At 42.9% G+C, this 18,568-nt stretch overlaps 1 protein-coding gene across 1 annotated transcript in view; it reads left to right on the forward strand.

Annotated features, from left to right (window-relative positions):
* The first annotated feature begins 1,455 nt into the window (after window positions 1-1,455).
* Window positions 1,456-18,568, forward strand: part of Agpat5 (1-acylglycerol-3-phosphate O-acyltransferase 5) — a 48,412-nt gene continuing 31,299 nt past the window's right edge. The window contains exon 1 of the mRNA XM_028882065.2: window positions 1,456-1,926. Coding sequence (XP_028737898.1) covers window positions 1,708-1,926 — 219 coding nt within the window. The 5' untranslated portion in view covers window positions 1,456-1,707. The remainder of the gene's footprint in view (window positions 1,927-18,568) is intronic.

Consider the following 18,568-nt stretch of genomic DNA (forward strand, 5'->3'; position numbering starts at 1 on the left):
TTGGACACTTTGTCAAATTTGTAACCCACAGTGGCCCAAGAACAGCAGCTTCTTCCCTGCAGCTGGTTTATATGTTATCAATACAGAGACTCTTGCATCCCTATCAGTTTCTCAGCTTTGGCTTCCCAAGGCTTTTTAAATTCCTAGCCCCCTTTTAACCCTTTGTAGGCACTGCAACACACACACACACACACACACACACACATACATAAACATATATATAGAGAAACTTACTGAGTGATGTATGTGGATCTCAGTTAATATTAGTAATTACTACTGCAGTAAATGAACCTGTGTTTGCCTTAGCCAGAGCTACCAAGTAAAGTGGGACTCTTCGGTGCCAGTGAAACCACTGTACTTGTGGAATTTACTGTAATTCAATAAACTCCGACATTGTGAATGCACATAAACACGTCCATCTGTTTCCGACATGGGGTGCATACGACATGGAGTCATCTGTACGCCTTAAACCCATTTCAGAGGTGATGGTGGGGCAAGAGATGAAGGGAAGGGAAGGACCAGGAAGGAGAGACAAGTGGTGGGAAGAGGATTCAGTGGTCCGGATTGGGAAGGGAGACAACAGAATCAGTAATCCCCTCAGGGTCGCTCACAGAAATCAACATATTTACACACACACACACAATTTAAAATTGACCCTAAACAAATTTGAATGTGTACACGGACCTGTTTTCTTCTATACCTTCCAGTCCAGGGTTGCCTGGTCTCCACGAGTGAAGGCAGAAGGGCCCAGACCTCTGGATAAGTTTTTACTGCTTCTTAACTTTTCTAGTTTGGGGCGGGAACAGAACTTATGGATTCTACATGACTAGGATAGCGCTTTTCTATACTTTGGGGGAAAAAAGGAGACGTAGGCTAGTAGGAAAAAGGACAGAAGTAAGTTACAGAGAAAGAAGCTGCAAAGCGAAGCAAGAGTGGAACCTGGAAGGGTCTAATAAGGGGAGGAGACAGTCCTGGGAAAGGGGAACCAAGGCTCCGGAAGACGGACCCGGGCCTCGTTCTGCAACGATCGGGGCGGGAGGGAGCGCTTCCTATGCACTCGGGGACACGGGTGACCCTCCGGCACGCGAAGGGGCTGCAGCCGCCCGTAAGCTGCGGCGCTGAGCTCCTCCTGCGCTCCACGACCCGAGTCGGCTCACGCGTGTCTTGCAGGGAGCATCCTCGGGTCCCCCCACGCCGCTCTCTTCAGGCCGGCCCAAGGCTGAACCAGCCCGCCTAGGCCCCAACCCACCTTCTCACACCTTCCCGGGCTCAGCCACAGCCAACATCCGCAGCCGAGCATGCGTCGTGACGACAGCCGGGTCCGGGCCAATCAGAGCGCGTGTTACGGCCATAGGCCGGCCAATCAGGAGGCGCCTTGTTGCCTCGGAGGTCCCGCCTCACGCCGTCTCCCCGCTGACAGGCGCGGCTCGCCCCGGGGAAGCCCAGCGAACGCGCTGAGGACGAGCGCCCCGAGGCGAGCGCGCCCGGCAAGCCGGGGCGTGCCCTTTCCGCGGTGGCGGCGAGCCGGGGCCGCCCCTGTCCCCGCCGGGTCCGGGGCCCCCGCGGCCCATGCTGGGGGCGGAGCCAGGCTGGAGGGCGGCGGCGCGGCCGGCCCCGCGCGGTGATTGGCGGGCGGCCGGCGGTGGCTGAGGTCCTGGCGGCCGCGCGGGCAACGCAGGCGGAGTCGGCGGCCGGCGAGCCGAGAGGATGCTGCTGTCCCTGGTGCTCCACACGTACTCTATGCGCTACCTGCTCCCGAGCATCTTGATGCTGGGCTCGGCGCCCACCTACCTGCTGGCCTGGACGCTGTGGCGGGGGCTGTCGGCGCTGCTGCCCGCCCGCCTGTACCAGCGCGTGGACGACCGGCTTTACTGCGTCTACCAGAACATGGTGCTCTTCTTCTTCGAGAACTACACCGGGGTCCAGGTGAGGCGCGTCCCCCCCCTCCGCTCCCCCGGGGACGGTGCAGCTTGCAGCCCGGCGAGCACGTGCTGCAGCACCCGGCCCTCCCGCCGCGGGGCGGGGTGGGGTGGGGTGGGGGAGAAGTTTGTGCTTCTCACCGGAGGGTTCCTTCTGGAACGTCCTGCAGAGGCTAAGTGTGTTCCCGGGTCCACCCCACCACCCCCCTCCGCGCCCCGGCCGGCTGTTCCTGCCCGTCTCGGTGCCTGGCAAAGTAGGGCATTGAGTCCGAGGTGGGGATGGTGGGACTGGCCCCGTTTGCACGGCCTGCCGAGGGCTTTTAGATGAGGAAGCCCTCTAGACGCTGACCGGAGTGACAGTTGTGAAGGACAACTCTTCGCCTTGCGTCCCTCCCGGGTGAAAGCGAGAGCCTGGCGAGGAAATGAATACATTGGTTACAATAGGAGCCTCACTGTGGATACAGTTCTCCGCCAGCTTCCACTGGGCTTCAATGCGGGGCTGATCGCTGCTCAGATTGCTTTCTTCCTGCTACTGTTTCTTTTTTTCTGTGGAGGTTGAACTTGGAAAACAATGAAAGTAGAAAGAAGAGGTCTCCCAACATGGCTTAGTGGTATGAAGTCTCATAAAAAAAAAAAAAAAAAAAAAAAAAACCTTGCAAGTGTGCTTCTCTTTTAGTTTTCAGTTTGCAAGAAGAGCTCTGTTTGGGATCCCCTCATGTTCAGGATGGACAGAATGGAGCTGTATCATTTATGTTTTAATCCTCCCCCCCCCACACACACACGCACACACTTCGCAGCACTTTTCATTCTGGGTCAGGGGATGCAGTTGGGGAGAGATCCTTATTGAGTTTGCTCCAGTTGGAAATAATGTCTGAGGAAGGGAATTAGGAGAGGCGAGGAGTCACTTAATATCTTATAAGTGTTTTCCTAGGAAACAGAAAAATCACCGTTCCATGTCGAGGTTTCTGAGCAGTTGCCTTTTAGAATAGGCTATCATTCAGAATTTTCAGGAATTCCGGCTGATGGCTAGAATTCCTCCCTCTGCCACTTTACCAAGTGTGTCAAATGAATGTATGGTATAATCATGGTAAATATTTAATTTCATATATTTTCACTAGCTGTCGGGACAGCTGGGAATGTGACTTAAAGTTGCTGACCTTGCACATGACAAGTACCCCTCAGAGCCTCAGGGACCTCAAGTGCGGCCCATATTCTTGCTGCAGAGAAATTCAGGATGAGTCAGAGTGAAGCAAAGTTAGAGAGTTTATTGATTGGGAGAGAGGGCATGCATTTGAGGACAGTCGAATGGAACATACCCCAGTGTTACAGCAGCTGCGGTAGAGGTGATTTGAGGACTTTTGGAGTTACTAGTATGAAGGAGGTAATCTTAAAACTAAGATTAAGAGAAAGAGAAAAAAAATGTGTTCTTCTCCTTTTCCATATCCAGCTCTAGAAACAAACTAACCAGGGTCTCACCATGTAGTCCTGGTGAGCTGGAGTTCTGTACATAGACCTCGTAGTCCTCAAGCTCACAGAGATCTGCCTGCCTCTGTCTCCTGAGTGCTGAGATTAGAGGCATGTGCTACCATGTCTGGCCTCAACTTTCTTTAGTATATGAAACTTAAAGGGGGTTCATGATGGTACTGAACAAATTTACACGAGGGAAAAATATGGCTAGACAGGAATATAGATCAAAATAAAATCATAGTGAGTAACCGTTCATTGGTCATAAGAGTTTAAAGCATAGGCTTTTTTCTTCCTTGGTTCACTAGCCATATTAGTAATCTTATGTGTAATAAATAGTTTTAGAGAATATGTACAGTGTAAGATAGTCTCCAGGCAGCTGTATCCAAACTCTTACTTACAATTCCTCCTCAGTTCCACCTGAGGAGGGAGAAGGTGAGGGTGAGGACCTCTTTTGTTGTGCAGAAGCAGATTGATTGTGTGGTGTAACATTGGATTCTGTGAAAATATAGGTGCTTTCCTATTCTCATTTTTGAGATCATATTCATTACTGAAATTCTGAATAACTTGTGTATCCTTTCAGGTTTAAAAAATCTTTGTGTGCATGTACATGTGTGTATGGACTGCATGTCCGTAGGTATTCATATTCATGATTATGGGGCACTGTGTCATGGCATACATACAGAGGCCATAGGACAGCCTTGGGTGTTGATCTTCGCCTTGTACTTCAAGTCAGGGTCTCTTGCTCCTCACGTGTGTGCCAGCTCAGCTGGCTTTTGAGTTTCCAGATCCTCTCCTGTGTCTGCTTCCTTCTCACTGCAGGAGCACTGGATTACACACAGCGGCTTGTCTGGCTTTCTGTGGGGTCTGGGGATCTGAATTCAGGACCTCATGCTTATGTGACAGGTGCTCTACCCACTGAGCCATGTGCCCACACCAGTGTAGAGCTTTTTTCAGGTTCCGGTAGTTAGTCACTACTGAAAGTGAGCAGTGTGTCCCTTTTCCCATTTATTCCTTTAGGGTAAGTAATGGGATGTTTCTAAGTTTTATTAATCTAAAATCCATTGAAAGGGATGGACTGGAGGGACTGGAGAGATAGACGTCAGTGCTTAAATGGACTGCTCTTACAGCAGACCCGAATTTGCTTTCCAGAACCCACATTGGTTCTTTCACAGCTACCTGTAACTCTAGCTCTGACCCCCTTGGGTACTAGTACTCACACACACATATCCCCACCCCTCCATATGCGTACTTTAAAATTATTTTTAATCTTAGAAAAAGGGGAGAGGGGAGGAAAGAAAAGCAACTGGAGTCTCTTTAACATTGTAAAAAGTCCATTTCTCGAGGCTACTGCAACAGATTACCTCAGGGTTAGTGGCTGAAACAGATCAAGTTATTCTCACAGCTCCAGAGGCCAGAAGTCTGAAGTCAAGGTTTAGTGTGGATTTCATTCCCTCTAGGATTTTTGTGTCTTTCAGTTTCTGGATGCTGGCCACTCTCTTTGACTAGAGGCCTATCCATATCTGCCTCATAGTGTCATTTCCCCTTTTCTGTCTCAAATCTCCATCTCTCTTTGTATTGTGGTGACATTTGTCATTGGATTGTAACCTATAGGCCCACCTGGATAATCTAGGATAACTTTGATCGCCTCGAGATTCTTAATTTCGTCCTCAAGACTAGTTAAAAACAAAAATAAACAAGACATTTATTTACTTGTGTGGGTACACTTGTTCACGGTGTGTGTGTGTGTGTGGAGACCGGAGGACAACTTTCAGGAGTCACTTCTTGTCGGTCCCAAGGATGGAATTTAGACTGTTAGGCTTGGCAGCAAGCACCTTTACCCGTGGAGCTGTCTTACCAGCCTCAGAGACACCTTTTCAAAATAAGGGAGTGTGCACAGCTTCTAAGGCTTAGGGTGTGGATGTAAGGTTTGCGGGGGGCCACAGTCCAGTCCTTTACAACAGTGAGTTCTGAATACTCAATATTTTGTTTGTATTTCTTAGTTTAGTGTTATAGCTTAGTATTTGTTTTTGCTTTCTTTGATATACAAGTAAAAGGCTGGCTTCCTCTGCTCTGGTTAGCTTAAATAATCTCCTATAATACTTGATTTTCTTATTTATGAATTTGTAAATTTACCTCACATGCCTTAAGCAAAACATGTGATTAGTTGTCTAATTTTCAGATCAAGCTGATTTCTGAATAACAACTGACTTCTTGATAATGTTTTGGTACTCTCTTCTTTTTTTAAAATTTTATTTTATGTGTGTATGAGTGTTTTGCATGTATGTATATGTACCATGTGCCTGCCTACAGGAGCCAAATAGGGCATTGGATCCCCTGGGACTGGAGTTACAGATGGTTGTGAGCCACCATGTGGGTGCTGGGAATTGAACCTGGGTCCTCTTCAAGTGCTTTTAACTGATGAGCCAACTCTCTAGCCCTCTTTTAATTCTTAATTGATTTTGAAATGACTATCTCCTGATAGCTGATAGTGTACCAAAACCCAACAATATGAGCAAACCTTTCAAACAAGACCTCATAGCAGATGTGGCATAACCTTTGTTTGTTTGTTTTTCAAGACAGGATTTTTCTGTGAAGCCCTGGCTGTCCTGGAACTCGATCTAGACCAGGGTATTTTGAATTCACAGAGATCCATCTGTCTCTGCCTCCCAAGTGCTGGGATTCAAGTTGTGTGCCACCACCACCTAGCAACTTTTTTTTTATTTCAATTTTTATTCATACTTTTACATGGTCAGGTCATAACTGACTTTAAGATTATTTCTAGACAGGTTCTTTATAGAGTCAAATAGAACAATTCTAAGCCTTACAAATGAATTTTTTTAAAAAAAGAAATATGGCAAATGCACAATTTCTGCAAATAAAATTGTACTAACCCTTCTTGGTATCAAGTGAACAGCTTAGGCAGATATCCGGACATTGCCCATGAATCACATAGACATGAGGAAGAGATAACTTGTATGTTGAGAGTTTATACATGATAGGACGAGGACATTGGCATTTGGTTTTGCTTTTGTACGAAAAGAACTTGGATAAGAGGCCATGTTTGTCTTTGAGCCAGAGTTGAAGACAAACTTGTGGGGAGCTGAGTAGGAAGTGTTTAATGCTGGCAGAGGGGTGACTGGGACATCTCCAAAAAAGAAATAGCAGCAACTGTGTCGTGCCATCTTTAGTTGCGGTAAAGCTGAATTTATCACATCTCTGATCAAAGACTCTAGATGAGTACTCAGGTTGAGATCGGCACATAGACTGTAGTAGTCATGATAGAAAATGAAATATCTTTATTTTCTTGTTTATATATATTTTTTTCAGACAGGGTGCCACTCTGTAGCTCAAGTTGGCTTAGAATTCACTTGAGGGGCTGGAGAGATGGCTCAGGAGTTAAGAGCACTGGCTGCTCTTCCAGAGGTCCTGAGTTCAATTCCCAGCAACCACATGGTGGCTCACAACCATCTGTAATGACATCTGGTGTCCTCATCTGGACCTCAGGGATACATGCAGGAAGAACACTGTATATGTAATAAATAAATCTTTAAAAAAAAAATAAAACATTCACTCGAGCTTATAGTGATCCTCCTGTTTCAGCATTCTAGGTCCTGGGATTAAAGAAGGAAGCTACCACACCTGGCTTTAACATTTTGAGTGTATATTGTGTGTATGGTGCTTGTATGTGAGTGTTCAAGTGAAGATGTACACACAGGGAAGCCAAAACAGGATGTGGGTTGTCTTCCTCTATTACTCTCCCCCTATTGCTTTAACATGGGGTCTCTAAACTCAGTCAGAAGCTTGCCATTTTCAGCTAGGCTAGCTAGCCAGCACATTTTTGGGATTTACCTATCTATCCATCAATTTTGAAATTATAGGCATGCACAGACATGCTTGACCTTTTTTTAAGACTTGGGAACTTGTGGTTCAAACTCGGGTCCTGATACTTTCAGGGCAAGTACTCTTACCTGTTGAATCATCACCCCAGTCCTTTTAGCTTTTTTTTTTTTAAGTTAATATGAGTGGGCTGGTCAAATGACTCAGTGGTCAAAGTCACCTGCCACCAAATCCGATGACCTGAGTTTGATTCCCAGCACCCACATAGTAGAAGAACTATTCTTAAAAGCTGTCTTTTGACCTCTACAAGCACAAACTCGGGTTGGGCCATATGGGGAGACGGGAAGGGGAAGGGAGAGAGGAGAGAGGGGAACCAGGTGCAGCAGCCTGGAGGCCAAAGGTACAAAAGGGCGGGTAACCATAATATCTGGATTATATAGGGAAGAGTTTCTGGGGAAAGGGTAGCCCAGCCCCTGGACTGGAGAATTCAGGGTAGAGGGTGGGGGGTGGGATGGTGAGAGTGAGATATGCTAGCCATGCCCTGTAATGTTAAGGAGAACCTGGAGGCCAGGTCCACTTTGATATGTTAAATAGGCATCTCAGCCTTTTGTCCCCGGGTTTGAAACTTAACACTAAGAAGCATGAAGTCCTGAGTTCAAATTCCTAGCAATCATATAAAAAGTCATGCATGGCTGTGTGTACCTGTAGCCCCAGCACTGTAGTGGATGGAGACAGGATCATTGGAGCTTGGTCACTACCATCCTAACTTCAGTTTTAGTAAAGACCCTGTCTCAAGGGCAGAAGGTAGAGAGTGATAGAGCAGGGCCCCAGACGTCCTGCTCTAGCCTCTAGGAGTGAGCATGGGCATGCACACATGTGTATACACCACTCATACCCACACCCCAAAATTAATTCATGTTTCAAGTATTCAAGTATTTCTCTTCTCATTGCAATGAAATGCAGTAAAAACTGGTTATTGGTATTTGAACATGTCTCCTCAATACTGGTGAATGTTTTTGTCACCATTGTATTTACACCTAAATTTGTTGTTAACAATTAGAATTTACTTTAAAATATAATTCCCATTAATGGCTTTGACTGCTATTCCCATCTGGCCCAAATATTAGTGTTGTATTAATCAAATTGTAGTAACAATGAGTCTTAGGTTATTGTTTATTTACATATTTATTTTGGGATACAGAGTCTCACTTTATAGTGGACACCAACCTTGAATCTGGATATCCAGCTTGGGTCTCAAGAATAGCTGGGATTATAGGCCTCTGCCATCACCCCTTTATGTAAAGTAAGTTTAAAATTTTCAATGGACCTGCTTTATGTTATAGAATAGTTTGAGAGTACTGGGAACAAATAGTGGTTAGATCTGAGTTGCTGCTGTTTGTATAATGTGCATAGACTCTAGACTTCTCTAGGCTCTGTAGCTTGCACAGAAGCTTCTTTCAAGTTCTCAGAAACAAAGGCTTCTACCTGGCGGCCATATAAAGCTGGTTTGTTCTTTCTGACTTATCGAGCATCCTAAACTTCCTGAGTCAAGTTTGCATCTGATTCTTGCTGAAGGCAGCTAAATTCCTGGGATGAAATATGTTTACTTAGAGTTGGAGGGGACTCCTAGGTCATCCAGTCTGATCCTTGTATCAGGTCTGAATTCTTTCCACTGTCAGTGATCTTAAAAAAAAAGTTAATTGTTTATACCCGCAGTTTTGTTCCTCTTATTTATCATCCTTGTGATTCTTAAACACACTAAATTACTTGCTTTGTTTAGCTGGGAGCAATAGACCTGGGTAGACCTGGGTGTGCCTTTGCTTAAGCAGATTGAGCAAAACCTTTGGTTCAGGAAATTGAAACATTTCCCAAGTCTAATTCTAGTCTAACACAACTTAAATCTGGCTCAGAAACTGGCTAAACTTAAGAGATTTATAAGATAATTTTAGAAAACTGTAATTAAAACTTTATTTTTATACTTTTTATAAACATAAAACAAACCTAGTATTTAATGTTTCTGTAAAATAATGTTTTTATTTATTCTTTGAGAATTTTATACAATACATTTTGACCATATTCTTTTTCCTCTCCCAGTTCTTCCCAGATCCTCTGCCTTGTGTAGTCTTTTATGCCTTATTTTTCTATTTTAAATAACAGATGCTATCTTAGTTGGCATTTCTATTGCTGTGAAGGAACACCATGACCATGGCAACTTTTATAAAGGAAAACATTTAATTGAGGTGGCAGCTTACAGTTTCAGAGGTTTAGTTTAGTTCATTATCATCCTTGTAGAGGCATGGCAGCATGCAGGCAGACATGGTGATGGCTACATCTTGATCAGAAGGCAACAGGAAGTCAACTTTGACTGGGAGTAGCTTGAGCATAGAACTCAAAGCCCACCCCCATAGTGACTCACTTCCTCCAACAAGCCCACACCTACTCCAACAAAGCCACACCTCCTAATAGTGCCACTCCCTTTGGGGGCTATTTCAAACCACCACAGATAGAATGAAACATTCAGACATTTTGAGAAAACCGTATTTCCCCAAATGCTTACTCTACACACATCTTCCTTAGGTCTGTAACTAGTTTGGTGTGAAACTTTAAACTTCTTTGAAGAACTTTAAATAAACATTGGAGTTGGGAGAGATGCCTCCATGACAGCAATATCTTGGATGGGTTTTTATCATGGCATTGCATATGACTGTACTTTCATGGGAAAGCAAAGGGAAGCATGGCTGCTTTTTTTCTAAAGTGACCCAAGTTTGAAGAGCTGAAGAAACTTGGGAGATGACACTTCTTAATGGAATTAGAGGTTAATTCTTTCTGTATTTTCATCTTACAGTTTCTTAGACAGTGGTTGATATTAATAGCTAGAGAATCTAGCACTAAGTAATATTCCCAAAAGGGTTCTCAGAGCTTGGGTTTTCATCTGGGTATCCATATATCAGCATTCGCATGTGCACTTTGTTTCAGGTGCTGTGCTGGTGTCTGATGGGTGAAGAACTGTGTGGAGTTCACATTCTAGTGGGGAGACAAGCAGTAACAAGATGACTCCCACTGACTGCTATGTGACCCTGTTTACCATAGGGGTGGAGGGTGGGGCTTTAGAAAGCTGCTCTGAAAAAGTGCTCAGAGTGTGTGTGTGCTCTGAAAAAGGATCCGTGTGGCAGCTCTCAGGGCAATCCAGGTAGAGATGCTGGTCAGGGTAGTCAAGGAGTACGTATGCCGAGAATGACGGGAATCCTCCCAGGTCTGTTTCAGAAATAGCCAGTATGGGGGCTGGAGAAATGGCTCACAGCGTAAGAGCAGGTACTCCGCTCCCAGAGGACCTGAGTTGTGTTCCATGTCAGGTGGCTTACAACCATCTGTGACTCCAATTCCATGGGGATCCAATGCCTCTGGCCTTTTCAGGCACCTGTACTCATGTGCACATGGCAATACACCTGTACACACAATAAATTAAAAACAAATTTTTTTTTAAAAAGCAGGTGTGAATTTGTGATTGGTAGCAAAGCCTTTACTGAATTCTACCGTATATCAGTATTGTTTATGAAGATCATTCATCCTACACAGTAGGCACCATTCTTAGCTGTTTTTGGACAGAAAACAGGTCCAGACAGTTCACAATGTAGTCTTCAGGACAGTCCAGTTTGGGGGCTGTGTTTGAAGATGCTTTTACAGGTGGTGACTAAAGTGAGTTCACTGTTCTTGGGGTATTCCTGTTATAAAAAGCATGGAGAAACAATCACAGAAAATACTTGATATTTGAAACTGTTGAATAGTTGTTTACTAACTCTTCCAAATAGAGGGAAAGGAACACTTCAGAGTAACTTCTTCCTTGGGCTATTCACTGCTGCTGACAAATTCCTTTGAATCTTCACTTCCAATACAAGGCACATAGTTATATGATTGAGCTAGGCAAAGTGGCTCTCAGTTGATACTAGAGAGACTGACTGTGATACCAGAATTACTGTGAATACTTCAGACATGGCATGTAAGACATTCCAGTTCTGTCCTGCCCTGCCGCACCATTATCTGGTTTCCCTCTACACCGTCTGTCCCTTTTTGCATTATAAAAATAATCTCTGTGGTGTACTTTTGAGCTGAGCCTCTACACTTAAGGTGCAGCTCACACTTGTGCTAGTCCTCATCTGTCATCATCACACCCTACTCTTTACATTATTAACATATCATTTTGACATGGATTTAGTATGTCATTTTATAATGTGTGTGTGTGTGTGTGTGTGCGCGCACACACACACACACACACACACACACACACACACACACACACACACATTCTCCTTTCCAAGATTGTAGTCTCAGAACTGTCAGTAAAGGGCAGAATACCTTAGGGAATCCCACTCTAGAGGTCTGTGACCTTGTGATGTCTTACTTTTAAGGAATGGGGGTTCTAGAATGGTTTGCTAGGATGGTTAAGTGTTTATCTAGCAGGGTTCATAATTGCTGAGACTATTGAACCCCAGGAATATGAAATTGGTACAGCAAGACAATGTAAAAGAATTCTGGGACTGCCAAGGAACAGAGAAACATTTGTTTGCTGGGTTTGAAAGCATGTGGTTTTAGAATTTTTAAAACTGCAACACACCAAGGTTTCCTTTATTTCTTCCATGACCCTAAAAGCAGCTACAGATAGAAGTGTTGTGAAGGTGTTTGAGTGTCTGTGTGTACAGATAAGAGGTACAGCTTTGCTGTTACATCTTAGGCTGGGAATTCAAGGATAGGAAATAAATGAGTTCACATCTAGAAGAGCTGCATTAAGTTCTAGCCATGTAGTAGATGGTAACCACAGTTAGGGACCAGTGTTTTGCACTGATAAAATGGCTATCATTCAGGATAGAAAGAAGTCAGTTAATAAGAAAGAACAGTAACGGTGTAATGAGATAAGGACCAAAATAAAGACATAAATAACTTTGGAAGTAAGGAATAACGCAGCTGAATCCCAGAGTTTCTTTAAACGGGATTGGGGCTGTTCTTGGTATAAGTTAGTGATTCTCTGTGACTTGCAATGAATGTCATTTCTCTGTGCACCTATAGAATGACTTGTTCCTTTTCTGAGTGTGTATTGCTGTAGGACATGTTTGTGTTTTTTTTATTCTTAATGGTTTCTTATATCTTACCCTTATGATTAATGTTCAGAATGAAAAAGCTTTGTAAGTTTCTTTTAAAAAGTTTTTTTTTTTTATTTAAAATAGGATTTTATATAGCCCAGGCTGTCCTCAAACTCATTATGTAAGGTGACCTTGAACTTCTGATGTCCCTTAGTGCTGGGATTTCTGTGGTGCTTAGCTTCAGATCCAGGGTTTCATACATGCAAGGCCAGCTAGCACTCCACAACTGAGCTTTCCCCAGGCCCCCTATGTGAACCTTTGTAGAGAATACTTTCGTTATGACTTTGGAATCTTGGAGAAGCCTGGGTATAATACCTTTTCCTTAGTCACACTGTATCAAGTAAGCCTCTCAACCTTGGTGTTCTTACCCTTAAATGGAATACATTTGTCATGCTGTTTTGAAGACTTTAATGGTTAATCTGCACTGTCAGCTTGACTGGATTTAGAATCACCCAGGAGATATGCTTCTGGATCTGTCTGTGAGGGTGTTTCCAGAAAGGTTTAACTGAGTGTGTCCTCATCACATAGGGATGAGGCAAAAAGAGGAAGCCAGGTGAGCAGCAACATTCACCTGTTTTCCAACCATGGACACTGTGTGGCCAACTGCGTCACACTTCTGCTACCGTGCCTTTCTACCTTGGTGGACTGGATCTACTCTTAAACACACCCCATTCCCCCAGACAGGGTTTCTCTGTGTAACCCTGGCTGTACTGAAACTCTCTAGGTAGATCAGGCTGTTCTGAAACTCAAAGGACTAAAAGAGTGTGCCACCTTGCCTGACTAAAACAAATCCTTCTTAAATGGCTTCTTTCAGATAATTTGACACAACAAGAAAAGTAATTAATAAAAAATTAAATGAGATAGTATATTGTCTAGTTCAGAGTCAGAAAAAAATGAACCTTTCTGAAGGACAGTATCAAGAGACATGCATGCTGATTGTATGAGTTTTGTGATATGTAAGTTTCTACTCACATACCACATGGTAATTGTTTTGTATTCTGATCATTAATCAAATTGTGTTTACTAATTTAGTCTTGTTACAAAGTATAATTTTACTAATTAGTAATATAGCAAATTTGCTCTTTACTTAATGAAACATTGCAAATGGGGCTCAGAAAAAGACCACAGGTTTTGTACATACTACAGTAGAAATTTCTCAGTCAAAATCTTGTGTTTCTTTACAAGGGCATGCCTAGAACAGGTCCTTAGGTGATTCCATTAAGCAAACAGGAGGAGTGTGGTTGCACCAGTTAGCCTAACCAGTCAGCATGGTCTCTTAAAGCCACAAATGTAATGTGAGAGCATTTTTTTTAATATGTAGGAATTCTCTAAAATAACTATAGTATAATAAGTACATGAACCAGGAGTTATTACTATAAATATTGTGCAGTGGTATGTGCCGTTCTTTTATGTGACTGGCAGAATTATTATTTTTTTTTATACCAGTAACCCCTAGAAGATGGCTATTGTATAGGCCTTGGGAAGTTTTCAGCTCTTGAAACCTGGTGACTACTGTTCTAGTTGTCTATGCTGTCCATGGTTGGCTAAAGTGTTAAATGGTGATTGTTTCGTGGACATAAAAACAAATTTAAGAATTCATTTCTAATGATTGTAAAATAGGGTTTAAACTATACATTCAATCTTAGTCAATGTCCTTGTAGCTGCATTTCAGTGCGATTGGAGGAATATGGACTAGTTAGCTGTTTATTTTTTATTTTTTGGCTTTTTGAGACAGGGTTTCTCTGTGTAGCTTTGCGCCTTTCCTGGAACTCACTATGTAGTAGTCCAGGCTGGCCTTGAACTCACAGAGATCCGCCTGCCTCTGCCTCCCGAGTGCTGGGATTAAAGGCGTGCGCCACCACTGCCCAGCTTATTTTTTATTTTTTACTTGATAACAGTTTTGAATTAAAAGTATATTAGATACAGAAAATTATTTAACTATTAATCTTCCCTCCCACCCCCCACATGCTACCATACTGAGCATTAACCATTGATTTTTACCAGATGATGACTGCCAGGTGTACCAGGTATATATAAAGTAGTTTATGTAGTCTCATTTATGTCGGTATAATCCTATAAGGAGCAATTAGTATATTATACTTTATAGCTAATGAGATAGGTGTGGAGAAATCAGGCATAGCACATCCATTCTTGGGTAAGCTGGAGGACTGGGATTAAAATCTGTGTCTTCATCCAAGTCTAATACTTTGCAGCCTGTGGTCCTAGTGATCATGTTGCACAAAGGGCAACCTCTTCTTCAGATTGTGTATCCAAGACCTGTGAATTAAATGGGCAAAGGCAGGTTAACTGTAGAAAAAGTGTCAGGTTTATGGATGTTAGTATTTTTACATGGGGGAGGAACTGGGAAGAAATGACAAACCCTAGTCAAGGGGATGATGAAAAGTGCAGTGACATGTGAAAGGAAGAGTCTATAAGGGATATTGAGCTTTGAGGAAATGCTATACACCTGCGGGTGGTCCTCATATGCAGACTCATACTGGTCAACAGGTTTTGCTGCTGTAGATGGGGAACTGCTTTACCTAATGGAAACTTGCTGTGGAATAATGCTTTTGTACACTGTGGGATGTTCTGTGTGCTGTGAATATGTGTTGCTCTGATTGGTTGATAAATAAAACGCTGATTGGCCAGTAGCTAGGCAGGAAGTATAGGTGGGATAAGCAGACAAGGAGAATTCTGGAAAGAGGAAGGCTGAGTCAGGAGACGCCAGCCCACCTTCCAGGGAGCATCATGTAAGAGCACACAGGTAAAGCCACAGAACACATGGCAGCATGTAGATTAACAGAAATGGGCTGAGTTTAAGTGTAAGAGCTAGTCAGTAGTTAGCCTGAGCTAATGGCCAAACAGTTTTAATTAATATTAAGCCTCTGTGTGTTTACTTGGGTCTGAGCAGCTGAGGACCAGGCAGGACACAGGAAAACTTCAGCTACAGGAACTTTATGTCCCCTTATAGGAAGTTACAGTCTGTCTCTAGGCAGAAAACTGAGGGCAGAGGACTCTACCAATGCCTATTTCTTAGCTGTTTTCACTCAGAATCATTCTTATGCTAAAGGGCATATTTTGGAATGAGTTATGATTTCTTTCAGTGTTATTTATATTTGAGAACAATGAGACTTTTTTCTCAGTATGTATTATATTTTAACTTTTGCATGCTGGAAATAATGGACCCTGCTGAGATAAGTGAAGAAGACACTTTTAAATGTTATTAGTTCTTTTATGTCACCATGACCAAAACACTTGACAGGGAGAAGTGCTTTATTTTGGCTCCCAGTCTTGGTGGTTTTTAGTCCCTCATAACGGAGAAGCCTGGCAGTGGCAACAGGAGTATGTTCACATGGTAATAAACCAGGAAGTGAAGAAAAAGGCCAGAACTAGGGGCCAGTATAACTTTCAAAGGCCAAACTCGTAACTACTTCCTGAAGGTTCCACCCCCCACCCCACCCTCAAAACAGTGCGACCAACTGGAGGACAAAGACCCAAAGCATAAGCTAGTGGGGACCATTCCAGACTCAAAGCATTGCCTAACAAAGCAAGAATGTGGTGTTTGATGGAGATCTTGGGTATTAAATTCTGTTTTACTGCCTTGAGGGAAGGGGAGAGGGAGAGAGGAGAGAGAGACACCTCAAGTAGTATACATGTAATAGAACAAATTAAAAACTGTAGAAAACTGATCAGCATGAGAGATTCTATGCAGGTGAACAGGCTTGACTACAGCAGAAAATTATTTAAAAGTATTTGATTGTCTGCCATCTAGTTAATTAATTGAAAAAAGGAAAATTAATCCTTTTCTCTAAAGGGACTTTGGATGAGCTTTACATTTATTTGCTTTTGTGTGTGTGTGTGTGTGTGTGTGTGTGTGAGAGAGAGAGAGAGAGAGAGAGAGAGAGAGAGAGAGAGAGAGAGAGAGAGAGAGAGAGAGAGAGAGAGAACGAGAACACAGCTTTCAGGAATTGGGCCCTAGGAATCAAACTCAAGTCGTCAGTCTTGGTGGCAGGTGTCTTTATACAGAGTCATCTTACTGGCCTTAGATGAGTTTTGAAAAAAAAAAAAAAAGGATGAATCTAAAGTTACTTAAATAATTATATAAAATTTAAAAACATATTTTCAAAATGCTTTGTGAAATATTTTGGTTAGAGTTATTAAAGTAAATGGGAACTAGAAGGTTCACAGGATGATGTCTTTAAAAGTCTCCAGTATATTTATCATGTTTTATTTATGTTTATTCTAAAATTTCTTTTATGTTTAAAAGGAGACAGTTTTACTGGTACAAAACAAAAGTGTAAACTTAATGATTCCATGAACATCTGTCTTTGGAAACTATCTGGGTGCTCAAGTCTAGGTTAGAAAACAGGCCACAGGAGAATGTGACTTGTAAGTCAGCCTGTACAAGATGTCCTTGGCCCTCTCCTAGGACTGTGAACAGGACACCCTGTGGTACAAAGTGGCTATGATAAATGAAGCCTGTGGTCGGGCTGAAGGTGGAAAGGCATCAGTGTGGAGTGAGTAACTGAGAGAGGCGCCCCAGAGAGGATCATAAAGAGTCAGGCGCATAGGCAATCATATGGTGATCTACAGTTTTTATATGTAGATAGTGTGTAAGTTCTTAACCCTTTAAATTTTCTTTTTAATTTTTTTCCCCCCAGTCTCACTCTAAGCCTAGGTGGCCTCACATTCATATAATCCTTTTGACACAGCCTCCCAAATGCTGGGATTACAAGTATGAGCTACTGTGCCTGGCTTCTTAGCTTTTTAAAATTTGAAAACACTACAACCTTCTAATTAGTTATATATTCATTAATAAAATAGTAGTAGCTGGGTCTGGAGAGGTGGCTCAGGGATAAAAAACACTGGCTGCTTTTCCAGAGGGAGCCAGGTTCTATTCCCAGGAGCCACATGATAGCTCACAACCATCTGTAGCTCTAGTTCTATGGAGCTGATGATCTTTTCTGGCTTCTGCAGGCACCAGGCAGGCATGTATACACAGACATACATGCATACACGTAAAACGATATTTTAAAATTGATAGTAATAACATCTTGACATTTTATATTTTTGTTTGTATATGGTGTACATGTGTGTAATATGCATGTTTGCATGTATGTGGGTGCTTGTGTGCAGGCACACGTGGCATGCCAGATGTCTTCCCGCATTGCTCTCCAATGCGCTCCAACCTTGTATGTTGAGGCAAGGTCTTTCACTTGAACCCAGAGCTTACTCATTTGGCTAGTGTAGCTAGCTGGCTTGCTCCAAGGATCCTGTCTCTACTTCCCTAGAGCTGGGATTACAGGCAGGCCACCGTGCCTGCCTTGCATTTCTGTGAGTACTGGGAATCTAAAGTCTAGTTCATATGCTGTGGCAAGTGCATTATCCACAGAGCCTCATCTCTAAAAATCTCAATCTTTTATATATGTATGTATGTATATTTTATGTATGTATATATATGAATTATTTATTTGTCTTTTCAAGACAGGGTTTCTCTGTGTAGCCCCAGCTGTCCTGGAACTTGCTCTGTAGATCCTCCTGCCTCTACCATCTGATTGCTGGGATTAACAGTGTGTACCACCCCCACTCTCTTCCCCCAGCTAAAATCTCTATCTTTTTTTTTTTTTTTTTTTTTTCGAGACAGGTTTCTCTGTGTAGCTTTGCGCTTTCTGGAACTCACTTGTACCAGCTGGCCTCGAACTCACAGAGATCCGCCTGGCTCTGCTTCCCAAGTGCTGGGATTAAAGGCGTGCGCCACCACGGCCCGGCCTAAAATCTCTCTTTTAAATGAAAACTTTTGGGACTATAGAGATGACTCAGTGGTTAAGAACACTATTGCAGAGGATCAGAGTTCAGTTTCCGGAAGCCATGTCCAGAACCACCCATAATGACAGCTCCAGGGGATGAATGTCCTTTTCTGGACTCTCAACAGCACCTGCACTTGCATGTACATGTACCCCTCATACATATAATTAAAAATAAATCTTTAAAATAGTTTCTTCCCCTTCATATTAATAAATGAAAAACATAACCTTTATTCTTCAAAGAATGGAAGAAATTTGAATTATTTTAGATAGAAGTGTTTATTCATTCTTGGAACTTTAGAAATGTAGAGTCTTTAAAATTGTGTATATTAGATACATAAATGCTATTTATGCATTCTTTTCTTCATTAATAACTATTCAAAGTACTTGTGATGATTTGCATCTC

This window comes from Peromyscus leucopus, chromosome 17 (assembly GCF_004664715.2).
Source record: "Peromyscus leucopus breed LL Stock chromosome 17, UCI_PerLeu_2.1, whole genome shotgun sequence".
Classification (NCBI taxonomy): Eukaryota; Metazoa; Chordata; class Mammalia; order Rodentia; family Cricetidae; genus Peromyscus; species Peromyscus leucopus.